The sequence below is a fragment of the Thunnus maccoyii genome, chromosome 14, assembly GCF_910596095.1.
Source record: "Thunnus maccoyii chromosome 14, fThuMac1.1, whole genome shotgun sequence".
NCBI classification, from domain to species: Eukaryota; Metazoa; Chordata; class Actinopteri; order Scombriformes; family Scombridae; genus Thunnus; species Thunnus maccoyii.
The window spans coordinates 15,621,449-15,636,763 of NC_056546.1; the positions used below are offsets into that span (position 1 = coordinate 15,621,449).

At 38.4% G+C, this 15,315-nt stretch overlaps 1 protein-coding gene across 1 annotated transcript; it reads left to right on the top strand.

The window, feature by feature from the left end:
* The first annotated feature begins 4,385 nt into the window (after positions 1 to 4,385).
* cdhr1a (cadherin-related family member 1a) lies at positions 4,386 to 14,095 on the top strand. Its single transcript, XM_042433967.1, has 11 exons — positions 4,386 to 4,465; positions 5,190 to 5,333; positions 6,224 to 6,302; positions 6,429 to 6,529; positions 6,920 to 7,123; positions 7,915 to 8,067; positions 8,191 to 8,355; positions 9,277 to 9,344; positions 11,591 to 11,819; positions 11,916 to 12,173; positions 13,514 to 14,095. Exons 1-11 carry the CDS (start codon positions 4,403 to 4,405, stop codon positions 14,078 to 14,080), a joined length of 2,031 nt encoding a protein of 676 aa, XP_042289901.1. The 5' UTR covers positions 4,386 to 4,402; the 3' UTR covers positions 14,081 to 14,095.
* The last annotated feature ends 1,220 nt before the right edge of the window (positions 14,096 to 15,315 follow it).

The following is a 15,315-nucleotide window of genomic DNA, read 5'->3' on the forward strand; positions in this document are numbered from 1 at the left end:
TCAGGTTAGTGTTTTCAGGTCGATGATCTTAGTCAAACTGATGACCTCTGGGTTAATATTATATAATATTTATTTACAAGTGTTTACCTCTGGGTGGCAAAGAAGATTATCAGACGACAAGATTAGCCAGCTCTGTGCCTAAAATACTATTCAAAAAGTCCCAGAAAGACATTAGGTTAATCAGTGAGGTTTTTAATTAAAGAGACTCAACACAAAGTTAACACAGTTCAAATGAATAGAAAGAAAGATGCAATCCAAAAAAATGACAATTTCAACTTGTAATCAACATTCATATCACATGGCAAAAAAAGTAATTCCGTCTTGTTTGTCACCACCATTTATTTAGATCCATGCATTAACTTCACTTTCTACCATAACAACCGAACAAGAATTATAATCTCATGAGATCATTCACTACTTTCATCTACATCATCCTCTGTTTTATGCTTATTCTACTAATTGAGTAAATAGTGGAGTTTTTTTTTTCTTTTTCCTTAATGCAACAGATGGTTGTGGAGTGCATAGCAGATGGTACTATATGCAGTATGAATTACAGTATAGATTCTGTATCCTTTTAATCCGTCCACGACAGAGTTGATCACAGCACTTTACTGTAAGTCAGATGGTTTTAATTTAAAGGCAGATCACATAAGTCACATTTAATTCACATTCACCAAGGACTAACACACCTTCAATAAGTAATAATTCTTTATAGATATTATGACTGTTAATGCAATACCACAATGTTAACATAAGCAAAATATTACAGTAGCTGAAATTGTGATCATTCATCATTTTTAGGCAGACATTAACATCCTGAAGTGTTCAATGTAATGACAGTATTTCTGGTAAATACAAAATTTGTATCAGAATTTAGAATGATATTGAAAAACAAAAGGATAAGTAGAATTTAGCCATACAGTTTCTTGCCTTGAGAATAAAAGATATTGGTCTACAGTTTTTTTTTAAAATATGAAAAATATACCTGTCCATCGTCTGCAAATTCCTTTTGTCTCACCTGTAGACATCCCCTGTGGATTGGTGGTTGAAGAAGAAGCCCGGGTGGACTGAGGAGGCCCAGCAGTAACTCTTAAGATGTGTCATTGGATTAGCACGTGAGTATCTGCCTTTAGCCTCCACAGTCGCCCACAAACACCTTGAGAGCTGCATCTCATGTACAAGACTCCGAACAGAGGCATCTTCATGGTGCAATTTCATGACTGGATTCTTTAGGATGAAGAATGTAAAGATCTTACATTTTCCACTGTTTTTTGTGTTTGTGCATGCCTGCTTTGGTAAGTTTAATCAATTCACTCAACTTACAGTTGCATTACATGGTTGTGATCAGATTGTGAATATTGTTCAGATACATATACAGATACAAGATACAAGAGCCTCTAGGTTTCTCAGTTCAAAGTAATTCTGTTCTGTTTTCAATTAATTTATGTCCTTGCCTAATCTGTTTATTGTGAATTTATATTTTGTGTGACTACCATACTGATTGATTTCTTTGATTTATGAATTAAGGTTCAAAGGTTATTTGAAATTAACACAGCTACAGAGTGTACGACTGTGATATTACATATAAAAACAACATTATTTCTGCCACCAGAGATCTCAGGTCTATGTATAGAGATGGTTTCTTAGGAGCTTGACGTAATTCACCTGTAATCCCATTCAGAATGACCGAGAAAGCAGGGGGCGAAAGCACAGTAGACACAGCTTTGTTCATGTCGCTCTAGTATTTAAAGTGTGACTGTAATTTTGATTGATTTGACAATTATGAGATAATGCTAAATGCTGGAACACAGTTTAACACTGGGAAGTAGAGAAGAGTCATAAAGTCAGCAAACTAACTCAGTACTGTCCGTTATACAACAATATCTATCTTAGTTTGCTAACATTAGCTTACCACCGTGAGCCACTGGACCTACCAGACCAAGTAAAACTGTTGCCCTGAGTGTAGTACATCAAACTGATAAAATGTATGCGCTTAAGAATTCAACTTTCAATTTGTAAGGGGAAGATTGCGTTATTTCTTCTTTCAAAAGTTACCTAGTCTTGTGTTAAGGTGAATAACATAAAACTTGTAGTATTATAATACTAATTTAATTTTGATTTATGTCCTTGTCCTCAGCACAAGCAGACTTTGCCCCCTATTTCTATGACAACGGACCCTACAGCCACAATGGGAACCTGGCCCTGTTTAGCCTGTCGGAAGACACGCCTGTCGGTGAGCTTGACTTTTCACACACAGGACATTCAGTGTGAACAGCTAATAGGCCGGTGGAGCAACCAATCAACAAAATGACATGTTTTGGTTTAGAGACCAGTATGTTAAACTGTCTTTGATAGATGAACAGATGTTGTGTGGCATGCTCACGCTAACATGCTCATCTGCTGATGACACCTGTTGGCCAGTTTTCTGGCTGTGAATGTGGTGCAGCTGTCCCTCTACAGTGAGGATACTTAATATATCGTTGCTTACTGTGTCTCAGCCTGGTTTGTTCCTCAGCAGTTTTTAACCAAACATTGAGTTAACTAAACTGCAAGATGCATATGTCATAACCTGGTCCCTTTCATGTACATTTAAAAAACATTTACATTTTTACAAATAACTCTGAACCAGTCGACAGCTGATCTTAATTTAACTAAATTATGTCTTCATTGAGGTACACAAATCTATTGCCTCAATGGCACAGACCCTGAAGGCCACGAGGTGAGGTATGGCCTTTCCTTTGATCCTGGGTCCAAAGAATACTTCAGGGTTGACCCTAAATCTGGAAACATCACCTTAGTGGAAAAGCTGGACAGAGAGGTAAACTTAATAGATGACATTATGCTAGAAAAAAAATATCAATGTGACTCTTAATGTAAACTTATAATTATTTTGCAATCATGTGTGTCTTCATATTAACTTATTTTCCATCTCTGCTCAGAAACAAGATTCTATTGATGTTCTTGTCAGCATCACAGATGGGAAAAGCAAGGTATCTAAACTCAGTGTGTGATTATGCTAATCCATGATTCACATGAATCAATAGGCACTTGAATCCAAAGGTCATGTTTATTTTATGTTTTATATGTTGTTTATTTTCTTTACAGGTTGTGGAAAGAGTCACAATATTTGTAATGGACACAAACGACGAAAAGCCTGAATTCCAAAACTTGCCTGCATTCATTGAAATACAAGAAGTAAGTTAAGCTAAACGTGCATGCTTTTTAACCTAAAAATCAAGAAAGAGGGTATGTTAAACATATAAAAGAGTGTATTTTTTGTCAAATAAAATAAACAAATTGTGTGATTTTTCCTTAAGCTCTATATGGTGTGATCTGTTGTGCCCATTTTAGACAACAGCATCTGGAAGCAGCATCTACAAAGCTGAGGCAGTGGACAGAGACACAGGCTCAGGGGGCTCCATCACCTACTACATCCAGGTAGTTATATGAACACTTTGAAACTTGCCTTTCATAGGAAAAACCAGCTGAAACTGGCCAGATCTAATGTTAATCTGTGTCTGATGGGAAGAACATATAGATCTACTGATAATGAGGTTAACATCATTTAGATGTGCAAGTGTTCATGTGTGTGATTGTGCATTCGCCTAAATTTGCTGGTGTAGTTATGGAGATGGAGATTAAATCACAATTACATTTGTGTCAGGTATTGGGAGCTTAGAGGGCTGCTTTGGCGTGGGGTGGCAGGGGATGTTCGTTTGCACTTTGGGCTATTAAGACCAGAGAACAGCTGGCCTAGAGTGACAGTGACGAGTGAGGCCATGCACATCTGGACACAGCAGCTTTCACCTGCCTGCACTGTCCTTGAGCATATGGGCTCTTTACATCCAGATGGACAAAGAGATAGACTTTATACAGGATGTGGCCTAATTCAAGTCGCTGGTGAGTGTTTTTATGCAGCCATCTGACCACTTTTCATGATATCTCACGTGAGTGGTCATAATGGGGTTTAGGGGTTTCAGCGACAGGCTTTTACTCATGTGACCTTATTTGAGTCTGTGTGCGTGCGCTTTTAAAGTCCTGCTTTTGTTCTGTTCTTTGTTACAGAATCCTCTGCCCAGTTTGTTTGCCATTGACAGACATAGTGGAGTCCTCCGTATCAAATCTGGACAAATCTTGGACTACGAGAAAACAAAGACACACTTTGTCACTGTAATTGCAAAGGTAAAAGGTGTATCACAACTCATTAAATGTTTATGTTGTGCAATAGTGTGATTTCACCTTGTAGAGTTTTGGACCACAAGTAACGCTAGGAGCATTGTTTTTGCCAGCAGCTCCCTGATTGGTTTGTATCTTGTGTTCATGTGTGTGCGTGTGCATGCCATGAGCACACTGTGGTTTCAGGCTATCATCAGGCCACTTATTTACAGTCAGTGGTGATAATATGCCAAGAAACATAGTAATGATCCAACAAAAAGTAGGGAAAAATGAATGGAAAACAATGCAGGTTTCAAAATACTTTCAAAATTGTCTTTTGAAGATGAAAATGTATTGAGCATTGTTTATTAGGCCTCACTGACACACACAATGTGTTTTGTGAGATACATTAAATGAAGCATGTATTTGTTTGTTTACAAGAAACCTCCACCAGTTATCTTTAAATATTTAAGAACAAAAGAAACTCAGTATATGATATTTAGCCAAGTTAGCAGCAGATATGGAAATGTCAGTCTGTCAGTGCAACAGTCCACCACTTTGGTCCAGACGGAAATATCTCAACAACTAGGCCTACTCGAAATTTTATGTACATTCATAGTCCCCAGAGGATGAATCCTAATGACTTTGATGATGTCCTGACATTTCATATAGCACCATCAGTCACAATTTCAATGCTGTACTAATTAGCAAAAATAAGCATGCTAACATGTTAAACTAAGGTGCAGGTATAAGGTTAATCATGTCCACACATGGTTAACATAATACCTGCAAAACAAAAGAGATCATTTTGTTGAAAGATTAGATACAGCTCATAGTTGGAAACTAAGATGACATGCCTCCACCAGCAGTAAAATTCTCTGAATTTAATGATACTTTAGTTAACATGCATTAATAAAGCTCTATGAATACTACAAAATATAAACATAACAACAGAGAAAAATATCTAATAAAATTACAATACTCCTGTTCAGAGATTATGTCTTTTTTAAAATGTATATTTGCTTTTGTTCCAGGATGGTGGTGGGAATTTCAATGGAAAGGAGCAATTTCTGTCTTCTTCTGCTACACTGACAATCAATGTGATAGATGAACAAGACACGCCGCCATCTTTTATTGGGACACCCTACTTTGGCTACGTTTATGAAATCTCAGTGCCAGTGAGTATGAAAACATCTTACAGTGCCACTCTTTGGTTGTAGCATTTCACTGAAAAGCATGGAAATAAGTCTTACAACTATTCATTACACAAGTCATTAAAAAATTATAAAGATCTTATAATTCCTGTCGTTTGTTTTGTATTACAGCATAACGCTGCCATCTTTCATTCACATCATATTGACTTATCACAGCATAGCAAGCCATGGTAACCTAACATAGTGAATGCAATTCATTTTTCTTTACTCACAGTATAAATAAGAACCAACAAAAGATCCCGAGGCCCACAACAGTATTATCTCATATCACACAGCTTTGATTGCTGGCATTTTACATTCATGCCCTTGCTGTCTTTTCTCACAGCATGTAAAAGCCACATTATCTACTCAGTCACAAAATGTCACTGCAGTGGCTCATCGCACAACAGATATTACACCGCCTGACTTTCATCCAAACAGGAATAATTAGGAATAACATGGCATTTTAATGTGCCTTTGAAGGTCTGGTGAACCTTTGGGCAAAATATTTTTTTGAGGTTTATTGAGACTATCTGTGTGGCAGACACAGGGTGACTCAACACTTTGTTAAAAATACTGCTTCATTTTTTTGAAGGCATTTTGTAAGATCTTAACCTGTAGCCTATTATTTGTTTTTGCCAAGGCGCTGCTACCAAATACTGAGTTACATCATGTGAAGTGACAAATTAGAGCTGTCCATTACTTATTGGACAAATATGAATTAATATTAAATAATTTTAATAACTTCTGTTTTACAGTAATCCAGGTTTCCAACATGTCATCCATATATGCTGGTATGTCCACAACTAGTTATCAGTCTTGCTTAAATATTTATTTACTGTAACAGCAAAACCTCTGTGATGATCTTTTCCCAGGGATCTGAAATATTCACTGTTGTCGCAAAAGATGGTGATGTGGGAAACCCAAATCCAATCCATTACTCCTTTGACGATGGTAAGCATATCACTCAAAGAAAACTAGAATCATATATGCAAAACAAAAGTGGAGCTAAAATTTGTCGCAGAAATTTAGGCATGCTTCAAGTAGCTTGTAGAACATGTCTGTTTCTTGTCTCTGCAGGCGATGATGGTGCTTTTAGCATCAACAAAACAAGCGGCTGTATCACCCTGCTGACTCTTCCCATTTTTCTGAAAAGAGAGATCTTTAACATTAAAGTCAAGGTAAATTGTGCTGCATCCATCCATTTAGTTTACTGTAAACTAAGATTCAAAACCTACATTCATTCTCTTGAGCTTCACTCTGATAGTCATGCTACTTTCTCTTTTACCTTTTTTCAAATTGCATGCAAGGGAAGACAGAAAAGAAACACAAATTCCATCATACTCGCTGTGTTTTTAATTCTTTGCCTATTTCCACCTGCTGCTTTCACAAATTAAATGACAGTGTCCATATTTCAAAACAGTGAGATCTACTAACACTGTAACCTTATATCTGCGGAGAGAGCAAGGAGATATCTTATTTGATCAACTAAAATATGGATTTTAAACTGCATTTAAACTAGAATTTGTGATAAATATGGGCTGATTGGCATAATCTTTACCTTTGTCCAGGCATCAGAAGTAAGTCCTGAAGGCAGACTCATGGACTATGGGATGGCCACGGTAGTGATCCGGGTGGTGGACCTGAACAATAATCCACCTACTTTCTATGGAGAGAACGGCCCACAAAGCATGTTTGAGTTGACCATGTATGAGCATCCACCAGAAGGAGAGATACTCCGGGGGCTGAAAATCACCGTCAATGACTCTGATCAGGTGGGGAGACCATAACGGTCCTCCAGATTTTCTCATACACTGATTGTGATTAGTACAAAGATGACACAAAAATAGCAGAAAATTGCTGTTTTCAGTGATGTTTTACCGAGCAGGTATCATCTGTTAGCACTGATAAGGGTATTATTGTGTTTGGAAGTTGCCTCAGTTAGCCAGGAGAGAGGAACAGTGATAGTTGTTGTGTAACACTAATTTTCTGACCATATTACATTGTTATCTAATGAGAAACTGATTCAATCAACATTCTCCGCACCACAACATTGTGTGCTGGCCAGAGTCTGTCTTTCTGACCATGAAATGACTTTAAGCCTGCCATTATCACAGACAATCCTTTTAAAATTGCATGTATTTGAAAGTAAGCCAACACAAATTAAAGGTGCTCCCTAACTATGCCATTTGTCAGCTTACGCAAGTCTCTTTGTGTTTCCAGCTCCTTGTATGAGCCTCATCCAAATGGCTGATGTGCACCTAATATTATCTCTGATAATACTGTTACAACATCAGGGCACACTCGCTTTGTCCACTGATATGTTTCACCAACAATAATATTGCTGTGACTGATATTTATTTGTCTTACGTTAATAATGGAAAGGCTTTTATATTGATTGAATGGACTGTATACTACATGGATTAAACTGTATGACTCCTGGTTTGCAGTGGCTTTGTAACAAATGCAGATTACTATAAATAGGTTCATGTATGTATAACATAACTGTCATTTTCGCCAATGAGACATTTGGAAGAATATGATGATTTGCATTGTGTACTTGCAGGGCGCTAACGCTAAATTCAACCTGAGACTGATTGGACCGGGACGAATGCTGCGAGTCGTCCCTCAGACTGTGCTCAATGAGGCCCAAGTCACAATCTTAGTGGAAGACTCTGCAGCCATGGACTATGAGAAAAACCATTTTCTCACATACAAGGTTAACCCATCACTCTAACTGTGCATCACAGTATTGGAATTCATAAATGCACATTTTTCAATAAATGGCAGGGATATAAGTTTGGCATCTTTATTACATTGTTTTGTCTTTCTCCTCTTTTAGCTTCTTGCAGTTGAGATCGATACACCAGAGAGATTCAGCGCCACAGCAGACATTGTCATCCACCTCCTGGACACCAATGACAACGCACCCAAATTCTCCTCTGATTACTACATAGCCAGAATTCCAGAAAACTCACCCGGTGGCTCCAATGTCGTGTCAGTCACGGTGAGTTAGTCTTCATCCTGTCTAAAAATACATGTCATCACCAATGTACGTCACTCTGGACTAAAGAGGAATGCTGATTTTAACAAAATGCCAGAGCCATTAATTCCCTAAATGTAGACTTTCGGGGGGGTGGGGTTGGGATAATATGTGAAAACATGTAGATAAAAGCTAGGCGAGGTAAGCTGCCAGATGGCTATCACTTTCATTTTGTTGTGTAACACCAAATTCCCAGATTTTTTTTTTCTAATGCTTAGCAGCACATGCAGCTGCAGCACAAAAATATGTGCAGAGATAACATGAATCATTTTAAGGACACGTTGGGTTTGCAGGGCCATTAAGTTTAAAAAAAAACATTTTCCAATAATATACCATTTATCAGATAGATAGATAGATAGATAGATAGATAGATAGATAGATAGATAGATAGATTTTTTTTTAGACTATCTCATCCTTTGCCCTTGTCAGTTCATATCCTCCCTGCAGAGACTCAAAGCAGCAGGGAGGCTCACTAATAAATCCTGCCCTTGCGTGAACACCACAGAGGCTTGTTGCCTTGATCCCAGGCAATTTCAATCAGATAAAAGAACAGCCAACAAGTGACCTTGGACACATGGAGACAGTGAACAGGCATCCCTGCAGCGACAGACAGACAGATTAGCTGATGACATGATGATGTTCCTATGACATCAAAAATCAGTCTTTTTATAGCTTACCCCTGTAACATCATGTTCCAATCCCGTTCGGTTTACTGAGTCGATGGTGGCAGACAGCTCACTTTTCTGCTTATTTGAGAGATACAGAACATAATCAACCTCAATATTAAAGAGAAATTGCAGATTATGAAAGCTACGTTGAACTGACCCAATTTATGCAAGTGATACAACCATTTCTCTGTAATCTGTTTTTTCTGTTTTCCTACAGGCAACAGACCCAGATTCAGGACCTTGGGGTGAAGTGAAGTACTCTATCTATGGATCAGGGGCTGACCTGTGAGTATAAGAATAACTTAAGCCGAGCTTTGCAAGGGGATAAAAGGAAATGGGCTCTTTTCACAGGAGGTAACTGGTGGGCCCCCTTCAAATTCCTCTCATCCTCACAACATGATTCCATCTAGATATCTAGATATCCAGATATAACATCTTGACCACAATGCCAGTACACCTCTGCACATTCACTGACATTTACTTATCAGTTCTTGAACAGCATTATCTCAGTTTCAAGTCCCATATTTAAAATATAAATCTGTCCAAGGATAATAATCTTGTTTTATTCTTCATGGGGGATTTTTTTTTTTAAAGTTTGAACTATACTGGATTTCAACTAAACCATGTTTTCAAAGTGTCAGTCTACCTTTTCATTGCCTCCCATGTGTCTATTCATTGGTCCTAGTGTATTATGTGATTATGTCAGAGTAAACCTGTGTTTGCGGAGAAAACCAGCTGGTTATGTTCCAGCAAATGAGAATGAAAAAAAACAATCACAAACGCTTATACAACATTATTAGCAGTTTATACCCTTTTGTCAGCAGGAAAAAAACAGATCACACTTCTCATTAAAAACATTGAAGGCACAAATAATCACAGGAATACAGTTGAATTAAATGACAAAAAGAAAAATTTTTATCTGAAACAGACCAAGGCACCACTGTATATGAAGACAAACTACACCAATATAACACATCTGCCTGTGAGCTGTACGGAAATATACAACTTGGTTCTGATTATTTCACCTAAGCACTATAGTCCCTCAGAGGATTTCCTGGTATTTTCTCTCAACTCAACTTTTATTACATTTCCAGTAGACGTCTAACCTTAGAGAAAAAAAAAGGGTCAGCTGTCACTGTTTTCTCTTGATATCAGTTTGTACCCAGCTTGCCTTTCCTTTCATATCACTACAGCTAGACAATAAATTACTGTTGAAAATTATCTGATTTTTTAACCACATTTCAAACTACATGTGTTAGACGAACAAAATACCTGGGATTGGACACAGCTGTACCAAAGTATGCAAACGTAAACAAGGCAGGTGTATGTCAGTAATGTTCAGTTTCTTGGGGCTGTTCCCAATAAACATGTAGGTGAAAATAAAGTATGTTTGGACCTCTCACTGCAGATTTTGATCTCTGTAGCAAAGAATTAGAGGAGATATGTGATGTCACATGGCATCTAATAAAAATAAGCAAAGTAGAGAGATTTGGAATACTTTTAGCTAAGTGCATGTACATGTTTGGTCAAAGCCATTTTGTAACTGTGTCACTTCAGATTACTCCAAAATGCCTTTTTGAACTTGAAATTTGTCACGAAGCAACACATCGCTACACTTCTTGGTTCTGTGTCTGCAAACATTTAGCATGTTGCGCTCTACTTTTTTACAATATCTTGTAGAATACTTCAGCATATGCGGTATAAGGCCATGCAGTCCTGCTATTTGCCTGCTCAACTTCTGTCTTAGCTAATCCTTTAATGAGATTGGAGGAGAAAATAGACCGCTCTTTGCTTCTGACTACCTGGCAACTAAACAAGTCAGTCACTAAAACAATCTAATTCCACTCTTGCTCTACACTGTATGTTAGCTGTTCACATGTTCATGACTTAAGAGCCACATTGTATTTGCATGGGACAGTAAAGGGTTATTTTAAAGGGATAGTTCAACATTTTGAGAAAAAAATATATTTGCTTTCTTTTTGAGATGTAGATAAGAAGATCAACACTCTTGTCTGGCTCTCTCCAAAGTTACGAAATCCACCCAACAACACCTTTAAAGCTCACTGTTTAACATGTTGTATTTTATTTGTTTCGTCCATACAAATACAGAAAGAGTTAGTAGCTGTTACTATTTTTTACAAACAAGAGTTTATCCATCTGCTACATCTGGCTACATCTGTGCAGCATTTCCAAGTGTTGCTGTGCTGGGAACCTCTCTGAGACGACAAGATTCTGGGAAGTCAGGGAAATTGCCAGCACATAATTCCCCGTGAAACCACATAGATACACTGTAATCTATTTATTACTTTTGCTCAGTTCTAATTTAGGTTAGGGCCATCAGTAGCACAAAGAATAGTAAATCTGACCTGTGACAGAAGTACTAAACCTCTGCAGAGGATGAGGAACTCTAGAGGAAAGTAAGGGTGGGCATGCAATAATCATAATCAGTATTCAGTGTTCTAGACTGTATAGAAAAGCTTGTATGAGGTAAATCTGAATTAAGTTTCTAAAAATTATGTTGCCATTTACAGGTTCTTTATCCAGTCTGCATCTGGGATCATCTACACACAGCCATGGGCAAGCCTGGACGCAGAAGTGAAGTCCAAGTATAACTTCTATGTGAAGGCAGAAGATGCAGAGGGAAAGTACAGCCTGGCTGAGGTCTTTGTGACTGTGTTGGACCTGAATGACCATCCACCTGCGTTCAATGACAACTTCCTGGAGAAGACCATGGTGATTGGAGCACCGGTGAAAATAGAGGTATCTTGCTCTTTTGTGATTTACTTTTGTGTCTGAAAAAGTGAAACTCAGGATCACGTCAGTAACGTTACAATTTTATGAAATGCATTCCCACAGGCTGTAGACGATGATGCAGAAGTACCCAACAATGTTATCGAGTACGCCATCATGAAAGCCGAGCCAGACAACAACATCTTTGACATCGACGCTGACACGGGGGAGATCATGCTAAAGTCCTACATCAAGTCCATGGCCATCATTCAGAACATCACCAAGCAGAGGGACTGCACCTGGTCGCTGGTGGTGCAGGCCAGAGACCGAGGCCAGCCGTCCTTCAGCACCACTGCAGTCGTCAAGATCGACATCACTGAAGCTGTAAGTAGAAATAAGATAGATGAGTAGCAGCATGTCAGTTAAACCCAGACAAATGATTCCTGTTAGAAATAACTCTTGATTCCAAAGAATAACAAGAATAATACAATATGATAAATCATACTGGTTTTTCGAAACATTACAAATACATGAAAAATTGAGCGTGAATCTATTATTTAATCTGGGATTCATTGTGTCCTTGAAAAATATTTAAAGATCCCCTGAAGACATGTTTCAGGACATATAAAATCTCTGCTTGGAATAATAAAATATGGAATTTACAAACATTATAACGGCATTGTTCTGCTGCCTACATAGTGCAACTGCCCATTCCCTTCATATTCCCAGTGAAAATTATGATTTGTAATGCAAGCCCTGAATCTGATGCTTGATTGAGAGTTGAGCTGTTTTAGTAAGAGTTTAAATAGCAAATGTTTCTGTGTAATCATTCCCTACTATCACTCTACATCACAGCCTAGGAGTATCAGTTTCACCAGTTGATTGCTTGAGTAGCAGTTTAAAAGTCATAAAAGATCTTAATCTCACACAAATTCAATTGTCATGTTTTCAGATCAAATCCAGATTTTTCTCATACTTCCTGGGCCTAAGGAAACGTCCAGGGACTGTGTTTGGGATTTGTTTGACCGTTGTCACCTTCGCCATTTCACTGACAATCTTCATTTCGACCGTTATATACTGGAACTCTGTGAAAAAGTCTCGTGTACAGTCTCAGGGCAAGATCAGAAAGATTATAAGGAGGCCTGTGCCATAAATGAAGCTTGCCTTGAGATCATCAGCACAACAGTACTGTTGTTTCTACTCTGTGGTACTAAGAATTTGTAGCAATTCATATTTAAATGATTTTGTAGTAGAACAAGGCTGTGTCTGTAAAAGAGTACAGGAGCACAATACTTCCCATGATTTATTTATTTTTTCATATTTTGATTTAGTACTCACATAATGACACCACAACCACAACCAAAGTACACAAATTAGTTCTGTTTTTTCATTTTCACATCAATTCATGTCTTAATTCTCAAATGCTAAATGGTCTCAGCAATAGGTTTCCCAGTCAACCTCTCTGATCTTGTCTTGACAAAATATAAAAACAGGAGAACAGTGACAGTAATACAGCAGATAGTTATATGTCAGTATACTTGCAGTAATTTATTCCTGGATTTTACAAGTTTTGCATTTTGCACATCAAATGATATATTTAGCCAAATGATGAATACATGCAGTAATATAGTACATACAGGGGACAATACTTAGAAGTTAATCATTGTGTGACAGACTATGACTTCAGTCCCATGGATGTGAATTCTCCCTGTGCTCTTTTACAGACCCAACTCAAAGGGGGGCCTTTGGGATCATTTTTAATGCAGAATAGAAACAAGCCATTGCAAATCCTAGGCATGCTTGCTGGTGTCATTAGTCTCATGGTCATTGTCACGGTCATGATCTCCACTGCAACATTCATGCGCAACAAAAAGTCCAACCGGATCCTTCCCAACCGCCGCGTGAGGAGGAGGCCACGAAAACAGCACACCTGGAACATCAAAAACCCCTTCAAGAAACCAGAAAGACCTGAAGAGAAATTCCGAGTTAAAGAGGAGGAGCAGGAGCCAGAGCCGCAGCCAGAGGTCATCGTGGAGAATGTCAACTACAACAACAATGTCACCAATGTTGTGAGGCACTGGCCCCCGCCACCCAGCGCCCCGAGTCTGCCCCCTGCACCACCACCCTACATCCCAGGGGAGAGGCAGTGGGCGGTACCCACCGTATCCGCTGCTGTGGCAGCTAAGCCTAAAAAGAAGCCAGTGATAACCAGACAGGACACTGTGAACAAAGCGCTGGTTTCAGAGCTCAAGATGAGACTGGAGCAGAAGAGGATGCTGAAACATTCATAGTGCTATATTGTATGAGTGCATGTGTGTGTGTGCGTGTGTGTGTGTGTGTGTGTGTGTGTGTGTGTGTGTGTGTGTGTGTGTGTGTGTGTGTGTGTGTGTGTATTAAACACCCTTATCTATCAATAATGTCATTTTCATGTGATGGGGAAAAAAATCCTGTCATTCATTCAAAACATGTTTCTATTTTATGACCAGTCAGCATGTGATTCTTGTTCAAGTTTCTGTGTCATTTTCTAACACATAAATCTCACCTTTTTGAACCATTTGTTGACACACTAGTGGCTTAAACTTCTTCAACCCAGATCCCTGGTCGGGAATGAAGTCATTCAGATTTCAACAAGCAAGACTGTTTATTTGGGATCCAACCAAGCTCCTTACAGGGGATTTCATGACACTTGAACTGTCTAAAGAGATCAGCCTGAGGGAAGGGAACCAAAGGGATCACGTCAGGAAGACTTTTAATCTTTCAGCGCAGGTGTACAGCACTGTTTAGAGCCCTGTTTTGCAGCAGTCACAATACAATATGTTCCTGATTTAAATGACTGTGTTAATTTGTTTACTATATGTGGTGGTGTATCTGTTTTAATGGGTGTCTTTTTTTGTCAAAAAACTGTTGTGGTCAGAACACCTATGTGGATTTTATTACTAATAAACAACATTTGTAATTTCAAATTTAAATGAACATGCAGTCAGATTATTGACAACTCATTAACACAACTAATTGACAATTTATGAGTTTTGAAACGTATTTTATCTTTCAACTGATTCTTCAGATGTTCAGGTTAACAGGGGGACAGTGTGGCATATCTGGCCACAACCAGCTACAACCGCTCAGGATTAGAATATAATTAGTCCAGGACACTGCAGGACTGTAGTCTTGAAGGTATTGTGAAACACACAGAGACTGGTTTGTTGCCATCAGTTTAAGACCAACACCTTGTTAATGAGCCTGTAAATATACTCTACTGCCCCCTTCTGGAGATAGAGAAGAAGCTGCTTGGACCATAGCACTCATGCGAAAGACAAAAAAGGTTTGTAAACACAGATGTGAGATTGTTTTGCCTCAGAGTAAAGCAGGCTAAAAATGAATTTTTCATGGTCTTACAGGGGACATGCCGAATCCTTGAAGCTGGTGCAGCATGTGTTGAAAAATAGACAAAGTAGTGTAGTCCAAAAACTGAATATTGTGGAGTCACGTGGAACAACAGAAATGTGCATATGATCTGATATGATGA

Excerpts from the sequence above, each read along its gene's own strand:
- cdhr1a (XM_042433967.1), top strand. The coding sequence starts at position 4,403 with ATGCCAAGAAACATAGTAATGATCCAACAAAAAGTAGGGAAAAATGAA. Across the intron at positions 5,334-6,223 it reads TTTATGAAATCTCAGTGCCA|GGATCTGAAATATTCACTGT; the intron begins GTGAGTATGAAA and ends ATCTTTTCCCAG. Across the intron at positions 9,345-11,590 it reads TATGGATCAGGGGCTGACCT|GTTCTTTATCCAGTCTGCAT; the intron begins GTGAGTATAAGA and ends TGCCATTTACAG.